At 44.7% G+C, this 24468-nt stretch overlaps 1 protein-coding gene across 1 annotated transcript in view; it reads right to left on the bottom strand.

Moving 5' to 3' along the window:
• Positions 1-439: 439 nt before the first annotated feature.
• LOC136610274 (A.superbus venom factor 1-like) overlaps positions 440-24468 on the bottom strand; it is a 193999-nt gene continuing 169970 nt past the window's right edge. Inside the window, exons 36-41 of the mRNA XM_066589506.1 lie at positions 11074-11179; positions 4906-4995; positions 4207-4290; positions 2803-2886; positions 1009-1144; positions 440-572 (exon numbers count right to left, since the gene is read on the bottom strand). Of these exons, the coding sequence (XP_066445603.1) occupies positions 440-572; positions 1009-1144; positions 2803-2886; positions 4207-4290; positions 4906-4995; positions 11074-11179 (633 nt within the window). The remainder of the gene's footprint in view (positions 573-1008; positions 1145-2802; positions 2887-4206; positions 4291-4905; positions 4996-11073; positions 11180-24468) is intronic.

The following is a 24468-nucleotide window of genomic DNA, read 5'->3' as shown; positions in this document are numbered from 1 at the left end:
TTTTTTTGGTCATCATCTCATGTTGATATCCTTTTTTGTATATGAATTTTCACATTTGGGGTTTGATATGTACAGTACTTATTGATTACTGAGATGTCATGAGATTATGGAATCATGCATTAAGGTAATCTTTGGGATTTGTTTCATCATTTGTTTGTCTCTTTTACTAGTTTTTAATTACAATATAGATATTTTTATTCATTTTATGGTGTGATGTTTTTTGTATTTGGTGGCTAAATTTTTTTTAAAGGCTGTTCTAGTAAGATGGTCAATGGGTTTCTATTTACCTGCATGTGGATGTGTATAGGAGAATGCAGTTTATGAATGATATAATATGTAACATGAAATCATTGGACACAAAGAACCTTTATTGATGTACTAATTCTAAGCATTTACATAGAGAATGTGAAAATAGATGGAAGGGTCTGAAATCAAGTTTTCAGCAAAGGAACGGCAAATCATCTGAAAAGTCGGATAAATCATCACAGAGTGGATAGTACTCCGGTTTCTGACATTCCCGGACATTTGGCCACATCTCAATCCAAGTGTCCTTAGTTATCATGTAGGAAAATCTGTAGCGGAACCAAATGGGTAAAATTATCAACAAGTCCATAATATCTGGGTGAAGGCATTAATGAGGTTTTACCACCAAATACATTTATCCTCTAGTCACAGTATAAGGACTAAATGTCTGATCGCTGGGAGGTCCAACAGCCCCAGAATACCCCATGTGCACATGCCCACTGCTCCAGCAGACATTTATCCCCTATCTTATAACATGACGTTTCTTTAAACCACTTCTAGTGTTTTTTGATTCCATAATGAATTTTTAATTAAGTTTTTTATGTTTTTCTAGAATAAGGTTGTGTATGTGGTACAGGCATATTTGATATGGTACACAAGCAGATGTTAGGCTATTAGGCAAGTCCTATGTCTGGACAGGATTACTGCTCTCATGTTCCCCAATTTCCATATCTTTAATCCACACTTTTATTTACTGTCACTTACCCAGATCCAATGTTCCACAGATCTTTGTACACTCCCCAGGTCAGGTAGTCTCGGCCAATCTCCAATTTTAAGGCTTTGTTACACTTGGCATGACTGATAAAATTGCGCTCCTGATTAAAAACACCCACATCCGTACCTGGAAATGGAGGATTGGAATATAAAAGCTGTATATTTAAGCAAGATGGCCTAAAAGGCACGGCACAGGGATATAATCCTTATATATAAAACGCAAGACGTATTGATGAAGACCTACTACTTTTGTGTACAATTCTGTGGGAAAGAACACATCTGGAACTTCTGAGGCTAAATATCCACTTAGAGCGGGGCATGGTACCATGCCTTGAGCACGGAAAAATTACAGTAAAATATGCTGATCACGCGCAAAAAAGACTCATCCATGGCACAAATACGTTGATGAGATTTCAATAATTCTCATCTATATGGTGCGAGAAAAATCTGAATTAATAAACACTGAGTTTTAAAGGAAACCTGTCATGAGATTTGATCCCTGTAAACTCAGTTTAGGGTCTCACAGGTCAGGGAGTATGGGGGGGGGGGCGCTGTTTATGGGAGAGTGCACACAGAGCAGACTGAAGAGTCACGCTGCTGGCCCATGCGGACGTCAAGTGGGCACGGCATAGTAATGGGGCGCCCAATGAGTATAAAACAGCTCTCCACGGACTCCCCATTCCATGACCTTCATTTATGGGGCTCAAAGCTCATAACAGGTTCCCTTTAAGTGTGCTTTCACATGGGATGAAGTTAGTCCCCCCGAACATTACTGCCTCCCAATGTTATCCCTATGAGGCTTGAATTCTCCACCTGTTAACATCTGTGCATCTTCAATTCAAAACTGCAAGATAGATTCCATTCCGAAGTGGAAAAGCTTTGTGCTTCGGGATTAGGGACTTCTTGTGGAATTGTTCTTGCAGATTTCTAATATACAGGAGATATAATTCCTCACCTAAATTGTACGGCAAACAACTCAAGAAATTCCGCAGAACACATTCTGCAGTTATAAACGCAACAACATCTGCCCCTGCGCTGCGTGCCGCGGCCTATTCCTGCCCGTTTGAAAGCACCATGCCAATTGTTAGCTGAAGATCCCACTACGGATTTGACCCTCTGCAATGCAAGGAGTAAACTCTGCTGCAAATTCACACCAAAAATCCACAAAAAACCTGTAATTGATTTTGCCACCGTGGTTCCTTGCTGTCTGCACATACCCTTAAAAACCCCAAAAACAATCATAAAAAAAGTAAAAACCATAAGGCAACATGCGGACGGGGGTCCAAGTCTCTTGCCCTGGGAGGATTACCATCCTGCAGACACTTCCACATGTTGTATAGTAATGTTTCTTGACAACAATAGTTTTGTAGGCTGCGCTGTATTTTATCCACACAACAGCCTTAATTATCGAATGTCCCTTTTCAGCGTGCATGAGCGATGGAAGCTATGTGCACTCCTCACACGGATACATCATCATATAGCACAGTTATGTAAAGGTATTTTCCTATCCTTATGAATTTCTAAGTTCTGCATGTGCAGAAAACTCCTGAACAGAACGACCGGCGGATCTATTATTGTGCGGTCTCCATCGCAGCTTCTCAGCCAAGACAACAAGAGGCCACTAACTTTTATTACAGCACTGTAGGGATAGAAGAAAGGGGCAACATGAAGGCCTCCACTTCTAAGATGAGGGATTTGGGTGTCATGGTCATGTTTATGTAACTCATGGTATATACAAAAACAGATCTACCAATAGATGAATTAAATGCACAATGTGGAACTTACCTTCCTTAATGACTTCTGTAATTGTCATGACATAGCTGTCAAAGTTCTCACCCTTCTCGATGGCGCTCAGTGTCATCTTATAGACTGTAAATGACATACATTTAATGAATTCATAACATTTTATGAATTTTGTATCATATATTTGTGCCACATAAGGAGGTATGTCTAACGCTTAGGTTAATATTTACGACCAATTTGTAGATTGCATCTAAAACAAACCATTAGGGTTGTGCCATATTGGCATCTCCTCTTCTTTCCCCTGCAGTGGCTGCTGCAACGGAAATGTAGCTTCCCCCAGCAAAATCATCTGTTCAGTGGGAGCACTGAGAGTAGGGCTTATGGCGTTCTGGACTCTTATGGTTTTGAATAATGCCTGTTTTGTGCATACAGCTCCTATGCAGACCCGTGAGGGCTCCCTCACACAGGAGTTTTGTACAGCGCTTAGCACTGTCTTTTCAGCGGTGCGCTAAAATCTATACAACACTTCCATTCATTTCAATGGGGCTGTTCACACAAGCATCAAAATGCAGTGTCTTCAACGCTGGGCTTTGACAACGATGCATGTTCTATGTTTGGCCGTTTTCAGTTGTAAGCCGCCCATTGAAATAAATGGGCAGAGGTTCCAGCGCTGCTGAAAACACGGCACAACTTGATACCGCCTTTTTGACAGCGCTAGGTGAATATTGTTTTTCTTCAGCTCCCTTTTCTTCAGCTGTGCTGAACACAGCCAAAACACTAGCAAAACACATACCAGCGCTGCTATTACAAGCTGCATACCCCCTGTGTAGTCTGATCGTGCAGTCTTACTACCTTTCATCTGTGCCCTACTTTTAAGTGTATGCTAGCAAAAAGTAGGTGATAAGTAAAAATGGGTGTAGCTATAGGGCAAGCACAGACAGCAGTCGAATCTGGGTCTTAGTGAGGGGGAATAATTACAACTTACCACTTAAGAAGACTTCAATATTTTTTTTATATTAAAACCCAAGAGCTTCAGTTTATGTCTCCAGGTGAAAGAGAATGTGACCACAAGATCACACTAGACTGGGTTCGGCTTTCATGCGGTGCACAACATGGAACTGCATGACAGTCAGTACTTTTTTGTATAAAATACCCATAACGGACCATATTCCTATAAACATTGACATACTGTAGCTGTTCCCTGCAGTACCTCTTCTGGGACAAGAAAACATGAGCGGAGAACCGCTTCAATCTTTGAAACTTGTAGAGAAGATGGTGTTTAAATTTTTTTTAAAATCATCAAAAGTTAAATTTTTCAAGTATTAAGTCAATTTATGTGAAAACAAAAATTCCTAAAAAATAACAATATATTCATAAATCTGCAGTGAAGTTTTAATGTCAGAATAAATATGTAAGCATATGAAAATAACATCATAGTGATCTCACCGTAATCCACTCCAGGTTCACAAGCCTTATATAATCGGACCTCAGCATCCACTTCTTCTAACTGTTGCTGCATAAAGCAATTCGCTGCAAAATTAAAAGAAACCTGAATAGACTCTTTGCCATTTAGTAAGAAAATCAATGTAAAAATTCAAATTTAAGTAATTCGATTATGAAAATTTATATTTCAAATTCTAAACAAAATCCCCCCTATATGAAAGGAATGAATAAGGGAAAAAGTTAGGATGTATACACTGCATCAACTAGTTAGGGTCCTTTTAGATGGGACGATTGTTGGGTGCTGAAGTGCCTGACACTTGTCCCAGCGATTACCGCTAATGTGCTTCCACACAGGAGTGATAATTGCTCAGTGAATGGAGGCGGAGCGAAGCAAAGATCGCTTCCAGTGATACACAACTGCCCGCTTACACCGGCCAATCATCATTTGAGTTTTCTGCCAGCACAAACTAAATGACAAATGATAAGTGAACGATAAGCATTCGGCATTCAGTCGCTGGCAGCATTTACACTGAGCGATTAGCATTCAGATTCGCACGATCTAGTGAAAATCTGAAGACAATATTTGCCTGTTAAAGGACCCTTTACTCTTTTGACAAAATATGCATGTTAGAAAGTCCCACCATTTGGTAAAACCGTTGATCCCATAAAACGAGTCTACATTATTATTAAATGCTCTTTTACCTTCTGTACAGCGACACACATCTCCTTGGCAGATCTTGCCCAGACGTTCGCCGCCATCTTCCACATGGTAGAATTTAGTGCAACGGTTTTCTGTTGGGTAGAAACAAATGATAAAACATAAAAGCACTACTTCCAGTGCATGAAGATTACTTCTTGTAGAGTTGATTGGTGACTGAGATTAAACCTAATAAGACCCCACCCCCCTCCCTTCTACCTAACCCCCCCCCCCTTACCCACTTCCGCAATATATAACTCTTTCATTTCAATATTTTTTCAATTGTTAAACAGATAAAAAAGTGACAATGTTAGCATCTCTTGGAAATGTACCTGCTCAATAACCATTTTGACTACCTTTTTTAATTGCTTACTCCATGTATGTCATATTTACTTAAATTCTTAATAAAGAAAGTATTTACAAAAAACCTAATAAGACCATGTTAATGGGCTTTTTTCACTATAAGACTGTATTCACAAAGGTGAGTGCAATGTTCTGAAGTTCAGTGAAAACTGACTATTTTACCTGATTTCTCGGCAATGTTCATGCATATACAATACGCTTTTTTAAATGTAATCCGTTTCTTTTTTTTTTTTTTAATGCTCCCATAGACAATAAGTATTAGTAATAGTAAGTAGGTGTCACACAAAAATAGGACATTCAACAATTTTTCTAACTAGGACTATGCAGATTTAATGCACAATTTTCTGAATCTTTAGATGCAGAAATATTCCTCACGTGATTACTCAATATTCCTCCTTATCGGTGAGTTTTACGGAAGGCTGGATGCTGGAGCCAATCATAATGAAGGTGGTTACTCTTCCTGCCCACCCCTATGCGTAAACACAGAACAGGAGGTCCCACTTCCCCACTGCTAGGGCTCTAGAGGTGCAAACTTTGTATTTACAGGGGGTATGTGTGAAGGAAAGAGGGGATTGAGCTTCATCTCAGCAGCGGCACGTACAGTGCATACTGCAGCCACCTGGTCCCCACACTCAATCAGAGTCTCTGTTAGCTAGGCAGGATTTTCACATATTAGGACTGGGTGAATGTGCGGGCAACTGTGGCATTAGTTCATTTCTTATACTAACTAGTCACTTCTGTCAATGTAAGAAATGAACTGATGCAAAAGGCACTCTATACATTTACCCAGCCCTAGTTGAATCTTTCTCATCTTTACCACTCCCTCCTGGGATGTCTGCTCAGGAAGCAAGGCTGATGGCATTCGCTGAAGCATGTAAACTGGCTAGATCTCTTTGTTGTCCATTTTACAGGAACCAGCCCCTAAGGGTGAATAATAGGAGTGACAGTCCGGAGGAAAGGTAAACACCTGTGACTCCCCCAAATGCTCTACTTCAGCCATGAATCACACAATAAAGAAAGGAGGTAATGTGTTGTGCAGTGTCTTCTGCTTAGATTGCCCCAGGGATCAACAATGCTGCAACCAGGTTTGTGCAGCGATGCATAGCTTGCACCCAACAAACCCAGACAAAGTTGCCAAAGTACCTTCTCATTGTTAATCCAAGGCCAGACTACCCATTTGAGTGACTGCAGATTGACTACATACAGTTACCTAAGGTAGGTGTTTAGAAGTTTGTGTTGGTTTGCATAGACCTCTTCTCAGGTTAGCTGGAAGCTTGTAAAAAAATGCCAAAACTAAGGCTAAAAAATTGTTGGACAAAATAATTTGTACATATGGCGTACCAGAAGTCATAGAAAGTAATAAAGGTATATATTTTTAATTAGCCATTTACTTAGTAAGAACCATACCTAATAGAAACACCAAGCTGTCCCCTTATAAGGTCATGTTTGGTAAAGCCTCTGTAAAAGGCCTATATTTTCCTCAGCAGTTGCAGGCATTGCATGGAGACCTCACATGTTATGCAAAGGAGCTACACAAGAAATTAGCCACTCAGATATGTGTTCTCTTTAATTACAGAGCCAAATTCCAAATTGGGGTCACACAAACTACTTTCAGGAGACTGGGTGGTCCTCAAAAGGCATGTGAGAAAAACCCTGGAGCCTAGATTTGATAGACCGTACCAGATACAGCTCACAAACTCTACTTCAGTTAAACTGAAAAGAAAAGACACCTAGATACACACCAGTCACTGCAAGAAATTGTTGACCCCTGAACATGATTAATGCTTCACAAGTCTGTTTGAGATTGGAACAATAAGTTTGTGAAACACCATGAAGTTATTGTTGATGAGTTTCAGACAGTTCAAAAACTCTGGAACTGTTGGCCATGTACACATAGTCCTGTAGCCTCAGAAACTATACCATAAGTGGCCATACCTCTAAATCAAGGGGAATTTTATCAATTAGTTAAAGGAGATGTCCCGCGCCGAAACGGGTTTTTTTTTTTTTAAACCCCCCCCCCGTTCGGCGCGAGACAACCCCGATGCAGGGGTTAAAAAACCCACCCGCACAGCGCTTACCTGAATCCCGGCGGTCCGGCGTCTTCATACTCACCTGCTGAAGATGGCCGCCGGGATCCTCTGTCTTCATGGACTGCAGGGCTTCTGTGCGGTCCATTGCCGATTCCAGCCTCCTGATTGGCTGGAATCGGCACGTGACGGGGCGGAGCTACACGGAGCTACACGGAGCCCCATAGAGAAGAGGAGAAGACCCGGACTGCGCAAGCGCGGCTAATTTGGCCATCGGAGGCCGAAAATTAGTCGGCACCATGGAGACGAGGACGCTAGCAACGGAGCAGGTAAGTATAAAACTTTTTATAACTTCTGTATGGCTCATAATTAATGCACAATGTATATTACAAAGTGCATTATTATGGCCATACAGAAGTGTATAGACCCACTTGCTGCCTCGGGACATCTCCTTTAAGGATGCATGTGACTTCACTAAAGTTAATGCTAGGAACTAGAGATGAGCGAACACCAAAATGTTCGGGTGTTCGTTATTCGTAACGAACTTCCCGTGATGCTCGAGGGTTCGTTTCGAACAACGAACCCCATTGAAGTCAATGGGCGACCGGAACATTTTTGTATTTCGCCGATGCTCGCTAAGGTTTTCATGTGTGAAAATCTGGGCAATTCAGGAAAGTGATGGGAATGACACAGTGACGGATAGGGCAGGCGAGGGGCTACATGGTGGGCTGCATCTCAAGTTCACAGGTCCCACTATTAAGCCACAATAGCGGCAAGAGTGCCCCCCCCCCCCCCCCCCCACTGTCAGCATAAAGATCGTCCTCCTCTGGCACAGCTGTAACAGCTGTAGCAGAGAAGAACGATGTTTGCCCATTGAATTCAATGGAACCGGCAATACAGCCGACTCCACTGAATGCAATGGGCTGCCGGCGATCGCAGGATGAATGGTCGGAAAGGGGTTAAATATATAACCCCTTTCCTGCAATTCATCCAGAAATGTGTTACACTAAAAATATATACCGGCGTATAAGGCGACCGGGCGTATAAGACGACCCCCCAACTGTCACCTTATACGCCGGTAATACAGTGGAGCAAAGAATAAAAAGCATTACTTACGTTTTTAGATGATCTGCGGCGCTCCTGCAGGCTGTCACTCCCTCCTGGTCCACGGCAGACAAGCTTTCTCCACGAAAGACTTTAAATCCCTGCCTCCAGAAGCACATGTGCCTTCAGCCAATCACAGCCAATGACAATGATGTCATTGAATGGCTGTGATTGGCTGTGTTTCTGGAGGCGGGGATTTCAAGCCTTGAAATCCCCGCCTCCAGAAACACAGCCAATCACAGCCATTCAATGACATCATTGTCATTGGCTGTGATTGGCTGAAGGCACATGTGCTTCTGGAGGCAGGGATTTAAAGTCTTTCGTGGAGAAAGCTTGTCTGCCGTGGACCAGGAGGGAGTGACAGCCTGCAGGAGCGCCGCAGATCATCTAAAAACGTAAGTAATGCTTTTTATTCTTTGCTCCACTGTATTACCGGCGTATAAGGTGACAGTTGGGGGGTCGTCTTATACGCCCGGTCGCCTTATACGCCGGTATATATTTTTAGTGTAACACATTTCTGGATGAATTGCAGGAAAGGGGTTATATATTTAACCCCTTTCCGACCATTCATCCTGCGATCGCCGGCAGCCCATTGCATTCAGTGGAGTCGGCTGTATTGCCGGTTCCATTGAATTCAATGGGCAAACATCGTTCTTCTCTGCTACAGCTGTTACAGCTGTGCCAGAGAAGAAGGATTTGTCTTCTATATGTTCTCAATGGGGTCAGCGCTGCTGCCGCTGGCCCCATTGAGCGCATATAGAATGCATCCATAGCGAGCAGCGGGAGGGGCAGACTTTCATATCAGGCGGACACCTTATCTCCCCAGCCACTCACAGCAGGGGGGTGGTATAGGGCTTAAACGTTGCAGGGGGAAGTTGTAATGCCTTCCCTGTCTTTATATTGGCCAAAAAAAAGCGCTAACGTCTCAGGGAAGAAAGTTTAATTTACCAGAACACCGCATGGTGTTCGTTACGAATAACGAACATCCCGAACACCCTAATATTCGCACGAATAGCAAGCTCGGACGAACGCGTTCGCTCATCTCTACTAGGAACCAAGATGTTACTAATTGTAACATCTTATATATAACCTATAAGATGTTGCGATTAGTAATATATTATAGGTTATATATCCTCCCAAGAATTCTTGACTCTTAGAAGTTCAGAAGTGGACATCAACATGGAAGGGAAGATGAGCTACATGGTGAGCTGCAGTGTATGCTGCATGTTTACAGACCTACCAGAGGAAAAGCCAAACCTCACCTGCCAGAAATGCAAGCTTGTGTCTCTATTGGAGAAAAAGGTGCAAAGTCCTCAGGAGAGAATAGCTACATTGTAACTCATTAGGGAGGTGAGGATTTCCTTGACCTGAAATGACTCAGTGTATCTGCAGAAGCTGAGGAATGGATGCATGTGACCCATAGAGGCAGAAGGATCAGGAGTCAGCCAGCACCCATACTGCTCGGGAATCAATACCAGGCTCTCACGCAGGAGAACAATGAAGAGGTACAACAAGAAATGACTTTGCGCACAAAAAACAGTGTGGTAAGCACTTAAAATACTCTTTGATGGAGTAAAAAGTGTTTTTGTGAAGAGGCTGCTGTCTGCAGACCTGACATAACCTCACGAGAGGTGTGCTGTTTTCTAGGTGCACAAATTACAGATGTGTCTGATACTCAAGACTCTTCAGTCCTACAGACAACTACCCATTCCTACTAAAACATGTAGGGACAAATGACACTGCAAAAAAGTCTGCAGAGCCTTAAGACATCGGCAGGATAGTGAAGGAACTAGGAGCACAGGTGGTCTTCTCATCCATCCTCCCAGTGGATGGCCATGGAATAAGGAGATGGAACAGGATTCTAGAGGTGAACAACTGGCTATATCGATGGTGCCGTCAGCAAAGATTTGGATTTCTAGACTATGGAGTGAATTACTTATATGATGGAATCCTTGCTAGATGTGGGTTGCACCTTACAAAGACAGAAAAACCTGTATTTAGCAGGCATCTTGCTACATTCATCAGAAAAGCTTTTTTACTAAAACAATATGGGAAGGGAAGTGAAAGGCCAGGAAAAATATACAGCTAATGAATACAATTGAGAACCTTGCTATTAGAAGTGGAAAGAAAGAACAAAAACTAAAAATTCTGAAGGAAAGTAGAGGAGCAAGAGACACCGATCACAAACTAAAGTGTTTCTACACAAATGCACAGAGCATGGGAAACAAACAAGGAGAATTAGAGCTCCAAACACAGGAAGAGAAATATGATGTCATAGGCATCACGGAAACATGGTGGAATGATACACATGATTGGAATACAAGGCTTGAAGGATACAACTTATTTCTAAGAAACAGACCTAATAGAAGAGGAGGAAGTGTTGCATTGTATGTTAGAAAAGCAGGATCATAACTAAAGGCTCAGGTGCCCAAGTGCAAAGGTATCTCTCTTGTTTTATTTCAGCCTCCAGAAGTAGAGTAGATCTTACATCTGATGATAATGAAATGACTCTGTGGACTCTGACCCAGTCTACATACGTAGGTAAATGTAAGCTACATGAAGCAAGAAGGTTGGCTTATACTGTATGGTTTGTTGCTTTAACAGTACATTGCCATCCATAGTCATCAGAAAACTAGGTTTTCATTTATCTTTGGCAGTTTATTACATCTATAAAGTTACCTGGTGAATAATAGTCGTAGATTTTGACAGATCCGGGTTGGGTAAGTCCTGTATTTAAATATTTGTTAAGATTAAACTTCAAACATTGCTGTTCTGTGTGAGAAACCTGTGAAAATAAAAAATAAAATTGGACATTTCATATATAAACAAATAATTAGTTAGAGGTTCCTAAAAGAAGGTGAGCCTCCCCATACTCCTGTAAGCTTTTGTCCAATCCACAATTAACTTTAAGTTCACTGAGGCTTGGATGTTAAATATGGGTGGGGGTGATGTTAAGAGAAGGGGAATGGCTTAGATTTTTCTGAGGAGGAATTTGATGGCCAAACTTTATGATGACAGGGGTGGTGAGGGTGTTATGACAGCATCTCATTCCCATAACTGCACCATAAGCAAGGCTCAACCTCCCAGGGAGAGGTGATCTGATGAAAATTAAAGCTACTCTCTAGTTCAAGGGACAAATTTTTCCAAGGACCAGAGGATGGGAGTAATATTACCTGTCACTCTTCTTTACTGCAGTACTGCCAAAGATCTGCTGGTTCTCAGCACCCCTCTCTGGCCTTGATGATGGCCACATTTCTCTACTCACTATCTGATAGATGAAGAGCAGCATGCCAGGGGATTTCTTCAAATATTCAATGTTTTATTATGCCCAACAAGACAATGTTTCGACCCAACCACAACGGGTCTTTGTCAAGTCCTGGACTTGACAAAGACCCGTTGTGGTTGGGTCAAAATGTTGTCTTGTTGGGCATAATAAAACATTGAATATTTGTATTGAATATTTGTTTCGACCCAACCACAACGGGTCTTTGTCAAGTCCTGGACTTGACAAAGCCCCGTTGTGGTTGGGTCGAAATTTTGTCTTGTTGGGCATAATAACGCATTGAATATTTGAAGAAATTCCCTGGCGTGCTGCTCTTCATCTATCAGTTGATTGTATACTATACTGACCCAGGATCGGTTAGGAGCGGGTACCATTTCTCTAGGATTGTTCTCCCTTGAAACTTAAGGTACTGTGTGTGCTGTGATCAACCTCTCTATGATATCTCTACTCACTATCTAATACACATTGTGCATTGGTAGTCAGATACTTCATCCTGCTTTCTGGATTGGACAACACTGACTGCTCACGTGAGCAGTGCTGGCCAGTCACAGAGCAGGTGTAGTGCATTGGTTCTGTAAGACAGTACCAAAGCCCAGTGTGCGTTGCTTTATTCAGAAAAGTGTACAACCATCTTGGAAAACCAAGGATGGGCCTGAAGAACCAACAGATCAACAGAACTATAAGAAAGGAAAACATCCCAGGTATGCCATGATCTGGTTCTACTTTGGAGTCACAGTGTTGTAAGCCAAGGAGACAGATATCGGAGTCAGTAAAGCCAAAAGGTCGGTAACAGTAGGTATCTTTTGTACTACAGAGGAGCAGGCAGGTTGCTTAGTCAAGACAGAGGTTAGTAACGGTAAGTATCTGTTGCAGTACAAATGAGCAGTCAGGTTGTGTAGTCATAGGAATGCCAGAGGTTGGTAACAGTAGGTATCAATTCGGTTGCTTAGGAGCAGGCAGGTGGTGGAGCATGACTATGGGCTGTGAGGCACAATCATCATGCAATGATGCAGTGAAAGAGCTGGGAATTTTTTAGTATATCTAATCAATAGCAGGGTGGAGCCAGACAGGGAAACAGGATCAGGAGTCCAGAAAAAAGGCTAAGGTCCAGCAAAAGAGCTGTCCAGGTGTCTGTAAAGCTCAGCAGGGAGAGCGGAGTCCTGACAGTTTCTAAGATGACCTCTGGACATCCCATGGATTGATTTTTCCGGGGACCTCCTGTGGAACTCCCCCGTGAGACTTGGAACATGCACATTTTGGAACGACTCCCAGGAATTTTCTTCTGACCCATACCCCATCCACTGCACTAGATATTGTAGTTAGCCTTTGTGCACTCTAGAATCCAGAATTTTATCCACTAAAACTTCTTCCCCTTAGACCCTCACCGGTGGGGGAGGAGGCTGGTTTATTCCTGGGAAAGCTTTTTGTGGCACATAATGTTAAGTCACCAGAAATGCAATCTAAAGCTTTCGCTCACGACCTAAAGGTTGCAGATTTAATCCCCACATGGTTCAGGTAGTCAGTTCAAGGTTGACTCAGCCTTTGACGGACATGACAAAGAAGGGTTGTTTCCCTTCTAAATGGTCCTCAAGGGCATTGCAATCTTTTCATGCCTTAAAGAGATGTTTTGTGATGGCTCCAGTTCCACTGCAACCAAACTCATCTACCCTTTCGTGGTGGAGGTTGATGCCTCAAAAGTTGGAGTTGATGTGGTGTTTTTGCAGGGAACTAGTATGTTGCAACATCTTTGCCCCTCTGCATTTCTTTCACATAAATTTGCTGCTACTGAGCAAAATTATGATATTGATGACCGATCTGTTGGCAATTAAGTGGGCTCATGAGAAGTGGCGCCATCTTCTCGAATCAGCTTGGCATAAGGTGACTCTTTTTAAGGATCACAAAAAACGGATCTACTTAGAGTCAGCCAAAAGACATAATCTGAGACAGGTGCAGTGGTCTCTATTTTTTTCATATTTTGACTTTATGGTTACATATCATCTTGGTAGTAGAAATATTAAGGTCAATGCTCTTTCAGATGAACCTCCTTCCCTAGAGTTGAGCGATCGTACTCTTCCGAGCTTGATGCTCGTTCGAGTATTAGCATACTCGATGGTGCTCGCTACTCGAGCAAGCATCACGCTGTGTTTGACCCCACCCCAAATTTTTGCCCCTCCCCTCTGTGACGTGTCAGTTTTGTCCCCTCCCCTCTGCGACGCGCGCGCGAGAGAGAGACCGAGACCCGGCGGCCCACATACAAAAATGCTCGAGTCTCCCATGGTAGTCAATGGGGCTCATTACTTGAGTAGAGCTCTCGAATTTTACGAAAAGCTCGACTGGAATAACGAGGACCCGAGCATTTGGGTGCTTGCTAATCTCTATCCAGCACACATTCTTTCTGAGGGGATTGTGGTGTCAGCAATTTCTCTGGATTTGGAGGAACATGTCCATAAAGCACAGGATTTAGCCTTGTCGAGTATTCCAGTGGGAAAGCTGTTTGTCCCTGTTCATCTGACACTGCAGGTGCTGTTCGAACTACATAGTGCTGTGTTAGCTGGTCATTGAAGAATTAATGATACCTGAAAATTACTCACAAAAATTTGTTGGTGGCCGTCATTACGACGAGATGTAATTAGTTTTGTCTCTTCTTGTGAGGTTTGTGCCAGAACAAAATCGCTTCATAATCCTCCTGCTGGGAGGTTGATGACTTTGCCTATACCTGTGAAACCTTGGACTCACTTGTCTATCGATTTTATTGTAGATTTGCTGCCTTCTGAGGGTAACACTATCATGTGGGTGGTGATTGATCAGTTTTGCAAAATTTGTCATTTTTGGGCTCTTCACAGTCTTCCTAATGCTAAAACCTTGGCTAGATTGTTCATTACTCATATTACTGAGATTGCACAGGTTAGCAGCAAATATCATCTTCTATCGATCCTGGAGTCCAGTTTGTTTCCAGATTCCAGTATTTTGTTTGCTCTCAGTTGGGAATTCAGCTCTTTTTTACTCGGCATATCATCCAGAGACTAATGGCCAGATAGAGAAATGTAACCAAAGTCTAAAACAATACTTGCAGTGTTAGGTCTCAGAGAATCAGAAGGATTGGTCATGGTTTTTGCCTTTAGCTGAATTTTCTTTGAACAATTGGTCGTTGAAATCTATGGGGACGTCACGTTTCTTTTGTAATTTCGGGTTCCATCTATGTTTTGGTCTCTTTTCTAAAAAGGTCTCGGAGATACTAGAGGAGAATGAGTTCTTTAACATCGAGGGGGTTTAGGAAAAGATTCAGAAGAATCTTCAAAGGACAGTTCAAATTTCAAGCAGGTGGCTGATAAGCATTCTGAGGGGACGCATTTCTTGGTGGGAGACTTGGTTTGGTTGTCGATTTAAAATATAAAAATGAAACAGTCCTTCAAGTTAGGTCGACGATTTATCGGTCCTTTCAAAATCATTGAAAAAAATTAATCCTGTATCGTTTTGTTTGGAGATTCCCAGCTCTATGAGAATGACTAATGTGTTTCACACATCTCTTTTTAAAAAATGTGTTGATTCAGGAAATGTTTCATCTGTGACAGCCCTAGTTCTGGTTGATGGAGATATTTAATTTGAGATAAGTCGCATAGTGGACTCTCGTCGAGTTAGAAAATCTCTCCAGTATTTAGTGTATCGGTGTAGTTATGGTCCTGAGGAGAAGACATGGGTACCAGCTGCAGATGTCCATGCGGACCAGCTTATAATAAATTTTCATAGACTGAATCCAAATCGACCTTTTCCTAAGGGTCCTGGGGACCCTTCTAAAAGGGGAGGTGCTGTTGCAGCAGCTCTGGGATAGCTCCCCTGCTAGATAATCTGGTGCAGGTTTTTAAGTGTGTTTTTGTCTTCTGGCTCTGGTGGGAGTGGTATTAGAGGAGACATGCTTCATCTCACCTGTGGGTATTTTGTCAGAGCGATTTAGCCTGGCCTGGTGCTTGTCTTGGGTGCAGTTTATTTTCAGTCATCCGATGGCTGTGGAGGAAGCCAGAAGCTTGGAGCTGGTTCTATTGTTTACCTCTGACTACACAAAGCTAAGTACAAAAGCTTATTTTTATTCCATTTTGTTTTCCATGTTATTCCACTATTCCTCATTGGATTAACTAGTGGCCGAGGTATGAGGTCAGGTCCGTCCTCGTCAGATCGGGTCATCTGCTGGTTAAGCAGGTCCCATGCCTGGATTAGTTTATTAGGGAGAGTTTATTTCTTTTATGCAGTTGTCATTATTTTGTACTTATTGGTGTGCAGTAGCTCAGTGTTTTCAGTATCCAGTGTGTCCTGTGCAGACCTGACATAACCTTTGCATAAACCCGAAAAGGCCTGATAAATTTTTGGCCCAATTTCAGAGAGGGCAAATGCATCTTCAGATTTCTGATGGATAGCCAAACCTGATCACTAACCTGGAAGGCAGGAGCTTTGTGGTGTCTATCTGCTGCCCCTTTACAATGTGCCTGGGCTTCTCGTAGCATCTCCTTTCCTGGGTTTTCTGCAACATAGTTAGCCTCTGAGCAATTGTAGGAGTGCTAGTAAATAAATACCAGGTGTAGCCCAGAGTTAAGAAAAATAGGACCCTGAGATGTGAAATTATGTTTAGAGTTATTATAGGCAAATTCTACTGTTGACAAGTTTCTTACCCAATCATCCTGGAGGTAAGAAATGAAACAGCAGAGATATTGTTCGAGTCTGGTTGGTCCTTTCAGTCTGGCCATTGGACTGGAGATGAAAGGCGGAAGACAAATTGATAGTAAGCCCTAAGGCAGTAGAGAAGCTTTTCCAAAATCTAAAGGTAAACTGCACACCTCTATCCGAAACTACATTATCAGAAATGGTGTGTAGTCTAAAAATCTCCTTGATCATCAATTCCACATTTTGTTCAGCAGTGGGAATCTCTCTGGTGGGAATAAGATGGGCAGTTTTTTCCACAACAAGGATGCTTGATAAAGGGGTCCCAGCAGAGCCCTGAAACGCATTGCACAGCAACTTTGCATTTACCTGTCAACTTTATTTGTCAAAAATTGTGTATATATGTCCTTTGGAAAAAATAACTCTTTTGTTAGAAGATTTGAGGAAATCCTCCATTTCTCATTGGCAAAGCCTCTACTTTGTTCTGCCACTTGACGGTTTAAGGAGGTCTCAAGGACAGGAACCTTCCACAGAAGTGAGTCTCTTTGCACATGTGCCTTTCATATTGGTTCGTATTAGCGTGGGATTTATTGTTTCTCTTCATATACACAAGGATGGCAGTAATTTCTTTTCAAGGGGGGAGACCCACAATAAAATGCTTTGATATTGATCCCCAAGGCCTGTATGGGACTGGAAGTGGTTGAAGAAGTTCTAATGGAAGAGATCGTGGTGTCTTGTATCATGCACACCTTACATAGGAGGCAATATATTTTTTCACATCCTTCTTACAATTAGGCCACCAGAAAGAATGAAGCAATAGTTCAAGAGTCTTTGACTCCAAGATGACCTGCAAGTTTAGAATAATGGAGAAGTTTAAGAATTTCAAGTCGAAGAGAAACAGGGACATAGAGTGTGTTTCCCTGCATCCAAAACCCCTCCGTAAAAGAGAGGTGCAGGTCCTTAGAAGGATGATTGAAAAAGACGTCATTTTGGTATCCTTCTTTGAATTTTGTAAAGAATTCTTTTGAGTCAAATATTCCAGGAAAATTTTGGGGAGACAAAGTGGTACAGTCTATAATAGACCCCTCCTGTGGTTCAGCCAGGATCCTGGACAAGGTAGCGGCCTTGCCCTTTCATAAATCAGGGCTATAAGAGATGGGAAAATTAAATCTGGAGAAGAATAAGGCCCAACATGCTTGTATTGCTGACAGTCTTTTAGCTGTGTGGATAAATTCTAGATTTTTGTGGTCAGTAAGGACAATTGCAGGATGATTGGCACCTTCTAAAAGATGTCTCCATTCAGAGTGGGTAATTTTAATGGCAAACAGTTCTTCATTTACATTGTCATAGTTTCTTTCAGCAGGTGACATGATATGCAACAAAAATGCCCATGGGTGTGGTTGCATCCTGTCTCCGACTCGTTGAGACAAGACGTCTCTCACAGCAGAATCAGAGGCATCCACTTCCACAGCAAAGGGTAATTCTGGATTTGGCAGAACTCACTACAGAACAGTTTTTCAGTTTGACTCATTTTAAATGATCTTTGGCCCACAGAAGACGATGGCATTTCTGGATTGTGTTGGTATATGGCTGCTTCTCTGTGTGATACAGTTTTAATTTGGATATGTATATTGCACGGCAAATTGTGTTCACAGACAATGATTTCTGGAAGTATTCCTGGGTTCATGCAGTGATTTGTATTACAGAATCATACCTGTTTTTAATGCATTGATGCCAAAGAGTCGTAGATCTCCAGCATCCGATATTGACCGTCAGCCTTGTGCACATGAATTTTCTCCAGATTCTCTGAATCTTTTGATTATATTATGTACTGCAGATGGTGGGATATTCAGAGTTTTGAAAGATTTACATTGAGAAACATTTTGTGAAATTGGTGAACCTCTGATCAGCTTTGCTTCTGAAAGACTCTGTCTCTCTAACATGCTCTTTTTATACCGTCATGTGCAGTAGAAAAGTGAACCTCTAATGGATTTTCACTAGTAGAACTTACTTTACCAGCCTTAACCCTGTCCAAACTTTTTTGAGATGCGGTGATGCCATCAATTTCTAAATAAGTAAATTTTTTTAAATGGAATGGAAATAGGTCTCACTTTCAACTTCTGATCTATGTCCTTTTGTGAATAATGCATTCTTTTTTTCTTACGTGTATTTAAATTTCACATGGTGTCCCAACTCTTTGGGAATTGGGGTTGCACTTGTGAAGGCCCATTTACACAGAATGATGATAGCCTCAAGAACAAAGCAGCTGAGCGAATTTTGAGCAATCAGCTGGTATGGCTGAGAGCTCCGAGTGGGATATCAGCTGAAAGACTAGTATCAGCGGTATCCTGCTGAGAACTCCGCATGTGGTGCTGATAAGAGTCATCACTGACTTTTAGCTTGGCCGTGCGTTTAGACACAGTGATTATTGCTCAAAAGATGGCTTTTGAGCAAATTTTAAGAGATAACCGTTGTGTCTAAATGGACCTTTACACTGATGGTTGGGTGTGGATCTTTTAAGCACATAATGATGCACATTCTTCCCCCTTCCTTCCTCTTCTTCTAGTATGTCCCAGTCCAGGTGACCATGTCAGAGACAGAAAACTGCCTACAAATGACACATCAATACTGGTGATACCATGCTTCTTCTATCCTCTTTCTCAACATCCCTTTGAGGACGTACATCTTAACTAGAGATGAGCGAACGTACTCGTCCGAGCTTGATACTTGTTCGAGTATTAGCGTGTTCGAGATGCTCGTTACTCGAGACGAGTACCACGCGATGTTCGAGTTACTTTCACTTTCATCTCTGAGACGTTAGCGCGCTTTTCTGGCCAATAGAGAGACAGGGAAGGCATTACAACTTCCCCCTGCGACGTTCAAGCCCTATACCACCCCCCTGCAGTGAGTGGCTGGTGAGATCAGGTGTCACCCGAGTATATAAATCGGCCCCTCCCGCGGCTCGCCACAGATGCATTCTGACAGAGATCAGGGAAAGTGCTGCTGATGCTGGAGCTGCTATAGGGAGAGTGTTAGGAGTTATTTTAGGCTTCAAGAACCCCAACGGTCCTTCTTAGGGCCACATCTAACCGTGTGCAGTAGTGTGGAGGCTGCTTTTTGCAGTGTTGCACTTTTTTTTTTGGTATATCGGCCGTGCAGAGCATTGCGTCCTGCAGTAATTTTACATTGTCCAGGGCCAGTAGTGGTGAGGCAGGGACAGAAGACATATTTAGTGTATATAGGCAGTGGACCTTTCCAAAAACATTTGGGAAAAAAAATCTATTTGGGCTGCCTGTGACCGTCCTCAGTGTACTGGGTCTCTGCTGGGGGTAGTTGTCCTAATTCATATGCAGCCAGCTAAGTGTTACAGCAGGCTTGCGCAAAATTCTTTCCTTCCTCTGTGTAGCCTCTTACATCACCGCTGTATTCCTGTCCACAGTGAAACAGTCTGCAGTAATTTTACATTGTCCAGGGCCAGTAGTGGTGAGGCGGGGACAGAAGACATATTTAGTGTATATAGGCAGTGGGCCTTTCCAAAAACATTTGGGAAAAAAAATCTATTTGGGCTGCCTGTGACCGTCCTCAGTGTACAGGGTCTCTGCTGGGGGTAGTTGTCCTAATTCATACGCAGCCAGCTAAGTGTTACAGCAGGCTTGCGCAAAATTCTTTCCTGCCTCTGCTGTGCGTTCCGTAAGCGAAGTCAGCCTCCAACCACAGGCCAATAAGCGGCACATTTAATTACAGCGTTCTGTTTCTGCACTACTGGTAATACAGCATGCTGAGGGGTAGGGGTAGGCCTAGAGGACGTGGACGCGGGCGAGGACGCGGAGGCCCAAGTCAGGGTGTGGGCACAGGCCGAGCCAGTGCGGTGGCCAGGGGTAGAGGCAGGGCCAGACCGAATAATCCACCAACTGTTTCCCAAAGCGCCCCCTCGCGCCATGCCACCCTGCAGAGGCCAAGGTGCTCTAAGGTGTGGCAGTTTTTCACAGAGACGCCTGACGACCGACGAACAGTGGTGTGCAACCTTTGTCGTGCCAAGATCAGCTGGGGAGCCACCACCACCAGCATGCGCAGGCATATGATGGCCAAGCACCCCACAAGGTGGGACGAAGGCCGTTCACCGCCTCCGGTTTGCACCACTGCCTCTCCCCCTGTGCTCCAACCTGCCACTGAGATCCAACCCCCCTCTGAGGACACAGGCATGAGTGCCTACCGGTCTGCACCCACACCCTCGCCTCCGCTGTCCTCGGCCCCATCCAGCAATGTCTCTCAGCGCAGTGTCCAGACGTCGCTAGCGCAGCTGTTTGAGCGCAAGCGCAAGTACGCCGCCACGCACCCGCACGCTCAAGCGTTAAACGTGCACATAGCCATACTGATCAGCCTGGAGATGCTGCCGTATAGGCTTGTGGAAACAGAGGCTTTCAAAAGCATGATGGCGGCGGCGGCCCCGCGCTACTCGGTTCCCTGTCGCCACTACTTTTCCCGATGTGCCTTCCCAGCCCTGCACGACCACGTCTCCCGCAACATTGTACGCGCCCTCACCAACGCGGTTACTGCCAAGGTCCACTTAACAACAGACACGTGGACAAGCACAGGCGGGCAGGGCCACTATATCTCCCTGACGGCACATTGGGTGAATTTAGTGGAGGCTGGGACAGAGTCAGAGCCTGGGACCGCTCACGTCCTACCCACCCCCAAAATTGCGGGGCCCAGCTCGGTGCTGGTATCTGCAGCGGTGTATGCTTCCTCCACTAAACCACCCTCATCCTCCTCCTCCAACGCAACCTCTGTCTCGCAATCAAGATGTGTCAGCAGCAGCACGTCGCCAGTAGTCGGTGTCGCGCGGCTTGGCAGCACAGCGGTGGGCAAGCGTCAGCAGGCCGTGCTGAAACTACTCGGCTTAGGAGAGAAGAGGCACACGGCCCGCGAACTGCTGCAGAGTCTGACAGAGCAGACCGACCGCTGGCTTGCGCCGCTGAGCCTCCAACCGGGCATGGTCGTGTGTGACAACGGCCGTAACCTGGTGGCGGCTCTGTAGCTCGGCAGCCTCACGCACGTGCCATGCCTGGCCCATGTCTTTAATTTGGTGGTTCAGCGCTTTCTGAAAAGCTACCCACACTTGTCATACCTGCTCGGAAAGGTGCGCCGGGCCAGCGCACATTTCCACAAGTCCAAGACGGACGCTGCCACCCTGCGGACCCTGCAACATCAGTTTAATCTGCCAGTGCACCGACTGCTGTGCGACGTTCCCACACGGTGGAACTCTACGCTCCACATGTTGGCCAGACTCTATGAGCAGCGTAGAGCTATAGTGGAATACCAACTCCAACATGGGCGTAGTGGGAGTCAGCCTCCTCAATTCTTCACAGAAGAGTGGGCCTGGTTGGCAGACATCTGCCAGGTCCTTGGAAACTTTGAGGAGTCTACCCAGGTGGTGAGCGGGGATGCTGCAATCATTAGCGTCACCATTCCTCTGCTATGCCTCTTGAGAAGTTCCCTGCAAAGCATAAAGGCAGACGCTTTGCGCTTGGAAACGGAGGCGGGGGAAGACAGTATGTCGCTGGATAGTCAGAGCACCCTCATGTCTATATCTCAGCGCGTTGAAGAGGAGGGGGAGGAGCATGAGGAGGAGGGGGAAGAGACAGCTTGGCCCACTGCTGAGGGTACCCATGCTGCTTGCCTGTCATCCTTTCAGCGTGTATGGCCAGAGAAGGAGGAGGAGGAGGATCCTGAAAGTGATCTTCCTAGTGAGGACAGCCATGTGTTGCGTACAGGTACCCTGGCACACATGGCTGACTTCATGTTAGGATGCCTTTCTCGAGACCCTCGCGTTACACGCATTCTGACCACTACGGATTACTGGGTGTACACACTGCTCGACCCACGGTATTAGGAGAACCTTTTCACTCTCATACCCGAAGAGGAAAGGGGTTCGAGAGTGATGCTATACCACAGGACCCTGGCGGACAAACTGATGGTAACATTCCCATCCGACAGCACTAGTGGCAGAAGGTGCAGTTCCGAGGGCCAGGTAGCAGGGGAGGCGCAGAGATCAGGCAGCATGTACAGCGCAGGCAGGGGAACATTCTCCAAGGCCTTTGCCAGCTTTATGGCTCCCCAGCAAGACTGTGTCACCGCTCCCCAGTCAAGGCTGAGTTGGCGGGAGCACTGTAAAAGGATGGTGAGGGAGTACATAGCTGATCGCACGACCGTCCTCGGTGACGCCTCTGCCCCTACAACTACTGGGTGTCGAAGCTGGACACGTGGCTTGAACTCGCGCTGTATGCCCTGGAAGTGCTTGCTTGTCCTGCGGCTAGCGTCTTGTCAGAGAGGGTGTTTAGTGCGGCTGGGGGAATCATCACGGATTAGCGTACCCGCCTGTCAACCGACAGTGCCGACAGGCTTACACTCATCAAGATGAACAAAGCCTGGATTTCCCCAGACTTCTCTTCTCCACCAGCGGACAGCAGCGATACCTAAGCAATAGGTAGGCTGCACCCGCGGATGGAAGCATCGTTCTCTATCACCATCAAAAACGGGGAACTTTTTGCTTCATTAATCTGTGTATTCTATTCATCCTCTTCCTGAAACCTCACGTAATCACGCCGAACGGGCAATTTTTCTTAGTCCCACAAGGCTCAGTCATATAATTTTTGTAAACAACTTTTATACGTTTCAATGCTCATTAAAGCGTTGAAACTTTCACCTGAACCAATTTTTATTTTAACTGGGCTGCCTCCAGGCCTAGTTACCAATTAAGCCACATTAACCAAAGCGATTAATGGGTTTCACCTGCCCTCTTGGTTGGGCATGGGCAATTTTTCTGACGTACATTAGTACTGTTGGTACACCAATTTTTTGGGGCCCTCGCCTACAGTGTAATCCAATTAATTTTTTGCCCACCTGCATTAAAGCTGACGTTACATCAGCTGTGATGGGCAATGCAATGGGATATATTTATGTACCGCCGGTGGCTTCCTGGCACCCACCCATGCTGTGGGTCCACAGGGAGTTGTAACTGCATGTGTCCACTTCTAAAGAACCCCAGTCTGACTGGGGCATGCAGTGTGGGCCGAAGCCCACCTGCATTTAATCGGACGTTTCCTCAGCTGTGATGGGCACTGCAATGGGATACATTTATGTACAGCCGGTGGGTTCCAGGAAGCCACCCATGCTGTGGGTGCACACGGAATTCCCATTGCGGAGTTGTACCTGCCTGTGACTATTTATAAAAAACCGCTGTCTGACTGGGGCATGCAGACACCTTGACAGAATGAATAGTGTGTGGCACATAGGTTCCCCATTGCTATGCCCACATGTGCAGCTCCTGATGGCGGTGGCACAGGATTATATTTCTCATTGCTTCTGTACAGCATTGTGGGCTATCGCTCTGCCCCTTTTAAAGAGGGTCGCTGCCTAGCCGTGCCAACCCTCTGCAGTGTGTGCCTGCGGTTCCTCCTCATGGCAGACGCACTTATAAATAGACATGAGGGTAGTGTGGCATGAGTGCAGCTGAAGGCTGCGCAGGGACACTTTGGTGTGCGCTGTGGACACTGGGTCTTGCGGGGGGGGGGGGGGTTGGGCAGCATGTAACCCAGGAGAAGTGGCAGCGGAGTGTCATGCAGGCAGTGATTGTGCTTTGTTGGAGGTAGTGTGGTGCTTAGCTAAGGTATGCATTGCTAATGAGGGCTTTTCAGAAGTAAAAGTTGTTGGGAGGGGGGGGGCCCACTCTTGCCGCTATTGTGGCTTAATAGTGGGACCTGGGAACTTGAGATGCAGCCCAACATGTAGCCCCTCGCCTGCCCTATCCACTGCTGTGTCGTTCCCATCACTTTCTTGAATTGCCCAGATTTTCACAAATGAAAACCTTAGCGAGCATCGGCGAAATACAAAAATGCTCGGGTCGCCCATTGACTTCAATGGGGTTCGTTACTCGAAACGAACCCTCGAGCATCGCGATAATTTCATCCCGAGTAACTAGCACCTGAGCATTTTGGTACTCGCTCATCTCTAATCTTAACCAACATGTGTTGAGAAAATGTTGAAATCACCACAGTCTGCAGTTGCTCCACCATTAGAATTATACTACCAATTTTCAGGCCAACACTGCAGCCTCAGTTACGTCCTTACTTATGACCAGA

The sequence above is a fragment of the Eleutherodactylus coqui genome, chromosome 2, assembly GCF_035609145.1.
Source record: "Eleutherodactylus coqui strain aEleCoq1 chromosome 2, aEleCoq1.hap1, whole genome shotgun sequence".
Classification (NCBI taxonomy): domain Eukaryota; kingdom Metazoa; phylum Chordata; class Amphibia; order Anura; family Eleutherodactylidae; genus Eleutherodactylus; species Eleutherodactylus coqui.
The sequence above is the reverse complement of the archived record's forward strand: the minus strand, read 5'-3'. Positions and strand labels throughout refer to the sequence as shown.